At 32.9% G+C, this 12,524-nt stretch overlaps 1 protein-coding gene across 1 annotated transcript; it reads left to right on the top strand.

Annotated features, from left to right (window-relative positions):
• Positions 1-9,677: 9,677 nt before the first annotated feature.
• On the top strand, positions 9,678-11,402 carry LOC126681430 (uncharacterized). The gene has a single exon (XM_050376972.1). It carries the CDS (start codon positions 9,678-9,680, stop codon positions 11,400-11,402), a length of 1,725 nt encoding a protein of 574 aa, XP_050232929.1.
• The last annotated feature ends 1,122 nt before the right edge of the window (positions 11,403-12,524 follow it).

Genomic DNA, 12,524 nt, shown 5'->3' with positions numbered 1-12,524 from the left:
TTTATTTTTGATTTTATTAATTTATTAATTGTTATATATCGATTTATTAATTAACGACTTAAATATTATTATTTTTCATAAATTGAAATTACTTTGGGCGTTAATATTCTTAAAGTTTGGATTTAGTATTAATTTTATTATAATTAAATGATTTTAGATTTAAATGTTTATTTTGACTATAGTAAATGAAAATTTGGGAAATTTTATTTTAATTTGAAAGTTTATCAAATTAGTAATATTATTTTTAAAACTTAAAAATAATATTTGAGTTATTTAAAATTAAATTAATAATTATTAATAGTTATTATTTAATTATTAATTTAAAAATTTGGGCTTAGCGTGCCAACGTGATTAAATAATATTTTAACTTTTAGATTTCGTTATATGGTTGACAAATTGAAAATGATGATTATTTTATAATCTAAATTAATATAATTACTCGGGTAATTATAATTGATTTTAAATATCTTTATGGTATATCATTTTGGCTAAATTGTACGTTTTAAAAACTTATTTGATTAAGTTTTGATTGTAACTAGGGTTACTGGAAGTTAAAGCTATTGGGTTCCGTTTTAAATATTAAGTTATTATTTTATCAAGTTGATTCTATAATTATAAACTATGGTTTATAATTGGATATAATTATGTTTATTTTATTAAAGTGATTTTGGGAATTATAAACTCTGGTTTATATTTTGATAAAATACTTTGGGTCGGGTTAGACTTGGGTCACCCGACATGTGAGGTAGCTTAGTAGTTATTGGTAACTCGGCTAACCGAATATTTGAGGAAATTGATTTAAGTTATTATTTATTTACTATTTAAGTAATACTTTTCGGAACGGATTTTAAAGCGGAAACCCAATAGACTTTACTTATTTATTTGAGAATTGTGTTCTTCTGTGATTTATCTGGTTATTTAATTGTGCTAGTCCTACGTGTTGTCTAGTGATCTTAGAGTTAGGGGTCAACGGATTTTAACCTATTTATTATTTTAGACCCGTCGACTGTTCGTGCTTCGGAGTCTACGCAGGGTTAGCTGTTTGCCAAGATCACGTGGATAAGCAAGCTGTGAGTTTGTAGTGCTATTTACCGCTTTATTAAGTACCGCATCATATTTTAATATTATAAATGCTTTTGAACTGTTTTTACGGATTATGGATCTGGATTGAAACGAGCTACTCGATAGGCTTGTATCGAGACTGTGTGCACCGGTAAGTACTCTGGGAAACGGCAGACTAAAGTCTTGCTTACGCTGGTATAAATATATGACGAGGATTTGTTCCCGTCCACTCTGGGATTATCAGTATGCTAAGTCATACTTACGCTGGGATCATTTCAATACTGTTTCCATAATCAAACTATATTAGTGTAAAATGTTTTGACTTAGGGTTTTAAACTTAATAAATGTAAATAGTATTGCGAACTCATCTCAGTATATCTGACCCCGTTGTTTTTCCCAAATTTTCCAGGTTTATGATTTGAAAGCTGGTCCACTCCGATTCTTTTGTTTTTTCGGAGGTCTTTATGATGTCTAAACTAGTTATTATTTTCAAACTCTTAGACCGCAGTAGAACTAGTTTGTTTATTTCATTTGATTATTATACTTTGGGATTATCGATCTGTTTGATTATTTATATTGGCATGATTACTTTGGATTATTACTATTTTTATTATATTTAAGACATGCCGTTGAGTCTCGGGTTTTAGCCGAGCATTTTATTTATATAATTAAGTTGTTATAACTAACTGGTATGTTTAATTATTATCCGCGAGGCTTGCTACGGGTTTTGGTACGACCATACCCATACCCTAGCGCCGGTCACGATCCACGAAATTGGGTCGTGACAAAGTTGGTATCAGAGCTTTGGTTTCAAACCAAGGCCATTTGCTTGCTATGTGTTTACTTTGTTAGGTCGTTATTAAGTCATAGGTACTACTGCGGAATTAGGATTCATGTCTTGTCTTTTGAAACGTCATCATTTGTTTTCAAACCTTCAGCCTACATCCTATAGGTGATGTCTGTCAGTCATTATTTGGTATTGATGTTTTGATTTACAATTTATTTCACTTGGATGTTAATTGCTGTGTTTTATTATGTTGAGATTATTTCACTTGGGTGATTATAATTGCTTTCGATTTCTCGGAAAATCATAGGTTGGATAATTTTTTCTAAACTCATACTCGGGTATGATGTTGTTGAAAAACTTTGGCTTTATGCCATTAATGGTTTTAAATAACAATGAATTATTTGATAGTACAATTTGGTTTTGGCCGTAATTGCTGAGTGCTATATACGTTAGCACTTATGAGGATACATTTAGTCGATAACCTTGTTTTTATTAAAGAGATTTTGGGTTAAATTCTAATGCGTGTTTTGGTGGTCATACACTGTTTGACCACATGTTGTTTTAAAATTTTCATTGAGAATGATTGTTTTATCTGATTAGTGTGTAGACACAGAATCATAAGAGAAGTTTGGTTTTAAATTCTTAAAAAGTTTGATTTTTGGTTAAGTTACCAGTAAGAAGAAATTATGGTATTTTGAAATATTATGTTAGGATTGGTGTTAACAAGCGATGATTTCAAAATGATATTCTTATATGATGATTCATTTGTTGTGAGAATTTTAACGTTGAATTTATTTTACCATGTTGTAGTGTATCAACATTTTAATTTTTGGGATTTACGGATTAGCTTTTTGAAATCAAAGATTTCTCACATAAGTTTTAGTTTACCGTTTAGCGGTTGGTTTAAGTTGAGCTCCCAAAATTTGAAAGGTTGAAAATTTTATTTAAATATTTTCCGAATTTACAAATATTTAGAATACGTTTTATAAACGATTGTTTTGGGTTCGACTTGGGTCACCCAAATTTAGGAGTTGAGCTCGGTAGTTGTAAAGACTCGGCTAGCTCGATGATTTTATGATTTGAGATACTTTGGTATCCGTTTTAAAGCAACTGATTAATAAGAGGAGGTTTTTACAAATCGTGATTTTTTTTTAACCGTAGGGCTCAACAAAATTTGGAAGTTTTCGTATTTGACTTTAAATTTCAGAACGAATTTTGAAGCGTACTATTAGAAGACGATATAATTACAGGGTGAATTTGTAATGAGATTTCAAGGATATGTTGTGACATATCCCGATTTGTTTTAAGTATGTTTGAGTTAATTGTGTTCAATGGTACGTTTACGTAGTTTACGATTTTCAGATTTGTTTCATGTAAAAAAAAAAAAAAAAATTAATTACGTTGTTTGACTCACTTGTCTATTGGGCTAAGTTAATTGTTTTTGTTTTGTCTCTTCGTGCGGAGTTGCACGTGAGATGACTTAATCACGTGGTTATGATTGGTTTACCTCGATTTATAGTTTGACCTTTGAGTAAGACCTACCTTTAGACCTTGTTTCCTTGTTCGGTTTAGGTTTGCGCGGATTTTGCTGTTTCTGTTTTGTGGATCGAAACCATTGGGTTTTGATATCGAGGAATATGAGGGAAGTATTCCCTAGGATTGGCTGATGATATATGATTATCCTGGGTTGGATACTAGGAGACTCTGAACCGAGAAGATAGATCGGTGTATTAATGCACTGGTGTTTCCATCAAGTCTGATGATGCGATGCGGGAGCTGGCGGTAGATTGGTAGGAACTTTTTGATGTGCTAATTCTTTGGGAATAAGTTTCAACTAGGGTTTAGGGTAGTTTGATATTTATGCGGAAGAGTTGTAACGAAATTTTAGGATGAGTTGTTTTATAGCATCAAATGTTGCTAGGTTACAAGTAAGAAATGTTGAGAAATATTTTGAGGATATTGAGTGCACATCTCACAGAGTGTAACGTTTGGCAAATGTTTTATTGAGAAATGGATTTCAAAAATTGATTTGCTGAAATATTTGAAATATTTTTTTAACTCGTAATTATGCCCAGACATATCATGAACATGCATTTTGAATATCACGAATAGGTTTGTATTGAACACAGAATATGTTCACTAAATTTAAGATAAATTAATAATTGATACACGCATAATAGTACATGCATCACGCGCACATAAATTATTAGGGTTGGATGCAACTCTTTGGGGATGAGAGATGTCATCACCCTAGCGCACAATTATGTAAAATGGATTTTTATCGATAAAGTGTTTTGAGAAAGATGTTTTGAAATAAACTCGCGAGTTCCTTTGGGGTAGATGTATTTATAAAGTTGTGGAATTTCAAATGACTTTGAAACTGTTACCGAAAGGTAGCTAGACAAATACTCTGTGATGATGATGATGATGGTTTTGGATGTTTATGTTGTGAGTTAATGGTCGGTAGAATCAGAATCTTGTGGTTATGAGTAAGAATGATTTTGAGGTTGCGCTCGAGACATAGTTGTGCCAAATGCGGTTTATGGTTAGAGTCAGATTAGGAAGAGTTCATGATAATTTCCGATTCGTGATTTAAGGATTTGTGAATTAAGGATATTGGTTATGCTCATGTGTGTATATACACTATATTTTGTTTTAAACGAAACTTTATCTTCCGAGATTTGAAATTGTCCAAAGTATTTTAATGTATTGATATAGAAAATGTTTATAAACAAGAGATTTACATTGCTGGTTTTACCTTTCTGAGGAAGGAGAAATTTTGTAAAAAAAAAAAATTGATTCAAAAGAAATAATAAATTTTTCGCTTGAGTGATTTCTTCAAATTGTGTTTTTATTTGAGAAAATTTAGAAGCGACTTAAAATTTTTGGGATGCTTGAAACATCAATGTGTATTTTAAATACGGAAGATTTTGCCACAGTTAGTTTTTAAAGTATAAACTAAAAAAAAAATGTTTAAACAAGTCTGATTTTAAGTGAACATGAATTTTGACGGTTGAACTGTTTTATAAATTTTCAAACGTATTGAAAAGTACGGGAAAATTTCAAATCCAAAATGTGTATATTTTGGAAAATTTTAGGGGTTTGCAAAACCGATGATTTTTCAAAGGCAAAGGTATTTCGATTTTGAATGAAAAAGAGGTGTAAGACGTAGAGTCTTTTAAACAAGGTGTAAAATTTTAAATATAAATTTTATATATAAAATATTTTGTATTAAAAGATTTTATACCCACAGAGGTTGATTTTGGGCATAACTAACAATCGGGTCGTAGTAAACTAGTCGTGGTGATCTCTCGTTGTATACGAGGTATTAGTCAATTGATTGAATAATTTTGAGAATTTGAGTTCGATTTGGTTATATGATATAGTTGATTTGAGAATCAGGAATCGCGACTAATAGGTTTCGACAACCATGATTGGTTGATCGATTTTGTTGATTACTGATATTATTTTAATGTTTGGGTCAGTGGTTAAACCCTTGGTGTGAACGAAAAAAAAATTTTAGGTTGTGTATTTAAGTGAGATGCAGCCAATGTTCAGTGTAGTCGTGGCATTATGTTTTTGAGTGATTGGAGAAATCATTTTGATGGATATTGTTTATCATTGATATAGAAATTTTTGCTATCATGAGAGAGGTTTGCTTTTCTTTGGATTGCGATATGAGTTTTTGTGTTTAATGATTCACAAGTTAATGGTATTATCGAGTTGGTACTAATCGTTAGGACTAGATAGTTATTATAATGTTTATTGTGAAACCGAAATACTATCTGAAGTTTATTAGGTTTTGTTATCGATTATTTTGATGTCGAGATGTTATAAGCAGAAGTAAGAAATCGTTTTAGAACAACAGATTTTATCAGCTATGTTTGCAGTATCCTTGTTTTGTTTGCGGTAAAGGAGTTTGGAATTTTAAGAACTATAGTCGAGCTTAGTGCTCGATCTTGCATTTTATATTGAGGATTTTTTTTATAGTTGAGTTTCGAGCTGGCTTTATAAGTCACTCCAGTATAGAGGAATTGTGTCTATCACTTGAATAATTGGGTTATTATTAGTTGGAGCATCTATTTGCTAGAAACAGAAATTGGTACATATGTGTGTTCTGATCGCTTATATTGCAAACCAGTGTCAGTTTTGAGATTCAAGATTCGTTATTTCTTATCCTGAGTATATCAGCTGAGTATTGTGTAATAGAGTTTGTTTTATCTTAGTTGATCTCACCTAGAGCTGCGTTATCGTTTATGCCTAGTGGAAGTAGTGTTGGTACTTTAGTGACCCTTGAGTGGGTTCGGTTTTTGCAACTGGAGGTTTCGAGTTATCCTGAGGGACAACCTGTTGAGTTTTGTTTACGTGCGTACGTATGTCGTTGAATATAGGGTACCTTTGATTACCGTTTGGTTTGTTTCTTTAAGGGCAGAGGTCGTTTGCAATTTCGTCGTTTTTGTTGTCCCTGTTTATGTTGGGTATCTTGTTGATTTATTTTCATATCAGTTTTGTATATTTTTTTTGTTCAGCTAGACGTGTAGTTTTATGATATGTTGTTCGATGGTTGTTTTGTTTTAAATTCGAGGACGAATTTTTAATTAGTTGGGGAGAATGTAATAACCAGTAAATTTTTTAAGTTTTTCGTTGAAATTCCGGTTGTGTTTTGAGGTTAATTTCAAGTTTTTTTGAGATTCGATTCGTGGTCTGGTTCGAGTTTGGGCTTGGTTGTTGGTTCGTTGGCTTGTGGTTCAACCATTTGGTTGAACCATGTGCGTTAATCCCAGGTCTCAATAGAGACCTGAAAATAACGCACAGTCTCGTTCGAGACTAAGCAGTCTCGAACGAGACCTGTTGTAATTCATGCTGGTCTCGTACGAGACCAGCAGCACGCAACTGAGCTATTTAGGCTCGCGCGGTTCCTCTCCGATTCTAACCTATTTCTACCCTTTAAATACCAAATTTTCTTAACCTAATTCATTCTCTACAAATCCATCAAACCCTAGCAGCTTTTTTAATCTTCAAATCTCTGAACTTCATGCGGCCAATCTTCTCCAAAACCTTGGTAAGTTGTTCTTCATTGTTTTAAGTTTTGGTTAGAAACGATATTCCGTAATTTGGATCGTTCTCCTTTATTTTTAGATCGAAATCAGTTCCGTCTTGTCCCTGTGAATCTAGACTCGCGCCTCTACGATTCTCAATTTTGTTCTCGTCAAACGGTACGTAAATAAGCCTGTTACAGTCGCCGTCGTCTCACCGTTTTGTTTTGTTATTTGGGTGTCTGTGTTCATATTGGTTGCTGCCGATGGTTTGTGTTCATATTGGGTTAAGATTGTTGCATTTTGTTGAGTGATATCTCTTGTTCCGATAGTGTTAACTGAATCGTTGTTGTAGAATTAAACTTGTGTCGTTATCGTCGTCGGACTCGGCCGTATGCTAGACTTCCGGTTGTTTCCGTAGGCTTATTCTTTGTGTAGGTTAGTTACTGTTCATGCTACAGTCTTCGATATTTATATGTTTACTAAGGGTTATGTGTTGATTAGTACAGAGTTATGAAAGTTTGTTAAATTGAAAGTTTGATTATTATGGTTGATTGGGATTACAAATTTCGGTTCCTGCAAATTAAGAATGTGCTATTTGGGTTTGTAAGCTTGAGGATGATGATGTGTCTTTTGGTGATTGGAAGATTTGATCCTATGTTGGCTAAAGGGTTGTTTTGAATCTTTGAATTGTTTGGGTTAATTAAATAAGTTCCTTAAGTTATTTATTAACTAGTTTATTTTTATTTTTATTTTTGATTTTATTAATTTATTAATTGTTCTATATCGATTTATTAATTAACGACTTAAATATTATTATTTTTCATAAATTGAAATTACTTTGGGCGTTAATATTCTTAAAGTTTGGATTTAGTATTAATTTTATTATAATTAAATGATTTTAGATTTAAATGTTTATTTTGACTATAGTAAATGAAAATTTGGGAAATTTTATTTTAATTTGAAAGTTTATCAAATTAGTAATATTATTTTTAAAACTTAAAAATAATATTTGAGTTATTTAAAATTAAATTAATAATTATTAATAGTTATTATTTAATTATTAATTTAAAAATTTGGGCTTAGCGTGCCAACGTGATTAAATAATATTTTAACTTTTAGATTTCGTTATATGGTTGACAAATTGAAAATGATGATTATTTTATAATCTAAATTAATATAATTACTCGGGTAATTATAATTGATTTTAAATATCTTTATGGTATATCATTTTGGCTAAATTGTACGTTTTAAAAACTTATTTGGTTAAGTTTTGATTGTAACTAGGGTTACTGGAAGTTAAAGCTATTGGGTTCCGTTTTAAATATTAAGTTATTATTTTATCAAGTTGATTCTATAATTATAAACTATGGTTTATAATTGGATATAATTATGTTTATTTTATTAAAGTGATTTTGGGAATTATAAACTCTGGTTTATATTTTGATAAAATACTTTGGGTCGGGTTAGACTTGGGTCACCCGACATGTGAGGTAGCTTGGTAGTTATTGGTAACTCGGCTAACCGAATATTTGAGGAAATTGATTTAAGTTATTATTTATTTACTATTTAAGTAATACTTTTCGGAACGGATTTTAAAGCGGAAACCCAATAGACTTTACTTATTTATTTGAGAATTGTGTTCTTCTGTGATTTATCTGGTTATTTAATTGTGCTAGTCCTACGTGTTGTCTAGTGATCTTAGAGTTAGGGGTCAACGGATTTTAACCTATTTATTATTTTAGACCCGTCGACTGTTCGTGCTTCGGAGTCTACGCAGGGTTAGCTGTTTGCCAAGATCACGTGGATAAGCAAGCTGTGAGTTTGTAGTGCTATTTACCGCTTTATTAAGTACCGCATCATATTTTAATATTATAAATGCTTTTGAACTGTTTTTACGGATTATGGATCTGGATTGAAACGAGCTACTCGATAGGCTTGTATCGAGACTGTGTGCACCGGTAAGTACTCTGGGAAACGGCAGACTAAAGTCTTGCTTACGCTGGTATAAATATATGACGAGGATTTGTTCCCGTCCACTCTGGGATTATCAGTATGCTAAGTCATACTTACGCTGGGATCATTTCAATACTGTTTCCATAATCAAACTATATTAGTGTAAAATGTTTTGACTTAGGGTTTTAAACTTAATAAATGTAAATAGTATTGCGAACTCATCTCAGTATATCTGACCCCGTTGTTTTTCCCAAATTTTCCAGGTTTATGATTTGAAAGCTGGTCCACTCCGATTCTTTTGTTTTTTCGGAGGTCTTTATGATGTCTAAACTAGTTATTATTTTCAAACTCTTAGACCGCAGTAGAACTAGTTTGTTTATTTCATTTGATTATTATACTTTGGGATTATCGATCTGTTCGATTATTTATATTGGCATGATTACTTTGGATTATTACTATTTTTATTATATTTAAGACATGCCGTTGAGTCTCGGGTTTTAGCCGAGCATTTTATTTATATAATTAAGTTGTTATAACTAACTGGTATGTTTAATTATTATCCGCGAGGCTTGCTACGGGTTTTGGTACGACCATACCCATACCCTAGCGCCGGTCACGATCCACGAAATTGGGTCGTGACAGCAAAACAAAGTTAACTGAATGGATGAAGGCAAATTCTTTACATGAAGATGCAAGAACCTTGACATATAGTGAGTTCCCAATGAAATGGGTTTGGCATGATAAAGAAAAAAGAATGGCAGCGAAGAAAAAAAGGAAAATGCATAGGAAGAATTTACTTTGCACATCCATCAAGTGGAGAGCGTTACTACCTTAGAATGTTACTTAATGTCGTGAAAGGGCCAACATCTTTTTCTAATATCCGCAAAGTGAACAAAACCATCTATCCTACTTTCAAAGCAGCTTGTTATGCTCTTGGTTTACTTGATGATGATAGAGAATGGACAGATTGCTTAATTGAGGCTTCAAACTGGGCAGGTGGGGATCAACTACGCCAATTATTTGCAACAATATTGGCACATTGTGAAGTTGTTGATGTCGTAGAATTATGGTCTACCAAGTTCACAATTTTGACAGAGGATATCCATTACATATTCAGAAATAAGCATATGTTGGCGCATTTGCAATTAAACAAAGAACATATAACCAACTTTGCATTAGGTGATATTGAGAAAAAATTAAAGCAATTAGGGAAATCCTTGTCTGATTTCCATGGAATGCCGCTGCCAACGAGTTCATTGCAGAAAGAAGCAAAAAGCAGTTTGATTTTTGAAGGGATGGATTACAACACAATTGAAGAAGAAAAGTTGCACCGACATTTTTTTTCGGGTCTAAATATGGAACAACGCAAAATTTATGATATCATACTCTATTCGGTCGTAAACAACAAAGGGAGAACCATGTTTGTAAATGGTCATGGGGGAACAGGTAAGACATTTTTATGGAAAGCGATAATCCATAAATTGAGATCTGAGTCAAAAATAGTGTTGCCAGTTGCTTCATGTGGAATTGCAGCCGTGCTTTTAGCTGGTGGCCGAACAGCCCATTCAAGGTTCCATATTCCTCTTGATTTACACGAAGATTCTAGCTGTGATATCAAACATGGAACTCAGCTAGCTGATTTACTCTTGAAAACTGATTTAATCATTTGGGATGAAGCACCAATGGCAAATAAACATTGCTTTGAATCCTTGGATCGAAGCCTCAAAGATATTTTTCAAACACGCTTTCCGGGCAGCGCAGACAAACCGTTTGGAGGACTCACAACAGTTCTCAGTGGTGATTTCCGACAAATTTTACCAGTTGTGCATAAGGGGCAAAAGTCGGACATTATTAAGGCTTTGATAACTTCTTCGTATTTATGGGAATTCTTTGAAGTTTTCAAGTTAACGCAAAACATGAGATTGCTAACCCATGACACGGATTTGAGTGCACGTAAAGCCATTTTGGATTTTGACAAGTGGTTGGTTTCAATAGGTGATGGAACGACAAAAGATGCGGACAAAGATGATTTTGTCACTGTTCCTGAAGATATAACAATATTGGCAGAAGAGAATCCTATAGCAACAATTGTGGATACAATCTATCCAGGTTTAAAGTTGAAGTGCACGGAGGATAATTACTTTGAAGACAGGGCTATTTTGTGTCCAAAAAATGAAAATGTTTGGGAAATCAATGACTTTATTTTGGACTTCCTGCCGCAACAAACAACAACGTACCTTAGTTCTGATTCCATTTGCAAGGCATCTTTTTGTATTACGGATGGAGATGTTCTTTATCCAACAAAATTTTTGAATACCCTAAAGTTTACTAGAGTCCCAAATCATGAGTTAAAACTGAAATCTGGTGTGCCTGTTATGCTTTTGAGAAATTTCAATCAATCATTAGGCCTTTGCAATGGAACTAGACTTATTGTCACCTACATGGGAAAATGGTTTGTGCAGGCAAGGGTGTATTCTGGAAAGAGCAAAGGTGTCTCTGTTCTTATTCCGCGCATCAACATGACTCCTAATGAATCAAAATGGCCTTTCAAATTGAAGTGACGGCAATTGCCTCTAGCTGTATGTTTTGCAATGACCATTAATAAAAGCCAGGGACAATCATTCAAACAAGTTGGTTTGTTCTTGCCAAAACAAGTTTTTAGCCATGGCCAGCTTTATGTCGCATTATCTAGAGTTACATCTCGAAAAGGATTGAAGATTTTCAACTTTGACGAAGATGTTGAACAACCATCTATGGTGAAGAATATTGTTTATAAAGAGATATTCGCTTCCATCACTTACTCAAATTAGGCAAGTACATTATGAGAATTACCAGCTAATTACTTTAGATTTTAAATTACTTTAAAACTGTATATTTTTTCTTATGTTTAAACCTTCTTGCCTCAATTTTTTCCAGTGCAAAATTCAAATACAGACCACCAATATTGGAGGAGATACCGTGAACTTTGGAAGCAAATGAAGGAAATGACACAGTGATGGTACACTTAATGGTTCCCGCTTGAGAGTTTGGAGGATTTGTTTTGATTGTTGTTTTATTATGTTTCTGGTTAAATTTGTTCCTGTTTTTAACTGCTTTATTTGTGTAAAGTATGCTTAAATGTTGATGAATTGGTTTGGTGGACTGTCACATATTTTTGGGTTATGCTTTGAATTTTATGGTGATAAATGGTGGTTACTATTTTATAAGAAATCTGCTATTAAGTGTTAGAATATGAAAGCAAATGAAGAAATCAAATGAAGGAAATGAAGGAAATGACACAATGACGGAAGCACATAAAGAAAATGACATACCTGATGTCCGCAAAGGCTGTACATGCTATTTTTATGAACTATCCCCATGAGTATTGAAAGAAAACGGATACCTTTAAGATGACTCTTTTCCCTCGGCAACACGTCGGGAACATGAATAAACTCTGTATGGAAAATCCACTCTCCCAGAGATCTAAAGAGGACTTACTTTCCAAATAAAACCCAAACTCATTCTTTTAGCTAAGCAGACGTCAGGTAACTGGAGAAACACACTTTTACTTGTATTTCACCATTTAGGGCTATTGAAAATTTATTAAACTGTGCAGGCAGAGGTTAGTAACAGACTTATTGAGGGTGCTGATCTCGTAGGAGACAATTCAGAAATTGTATTCAATTTATTTGATAATCCCGCCA

The sequence above is a fragment of the Mercurialis annua genome, linkage group LG5 (genome assembly GCF_937616625.2).
Source record: "Mercurialis annua linkage group LG5, ddMerAnnu1.2, whole genome shotgun sequence".
NCBI lineage: Eukaryota > Viridiplantae > Streptophyta > Magnoliopsida > Malpighiales > Euphorbiaceae > Mercurialis > Mercurialis annua.
Note: the sequence above shows the minus strand (reverse complement) of the source record. Positions and strands in the feature narration are given on the sequence as shown.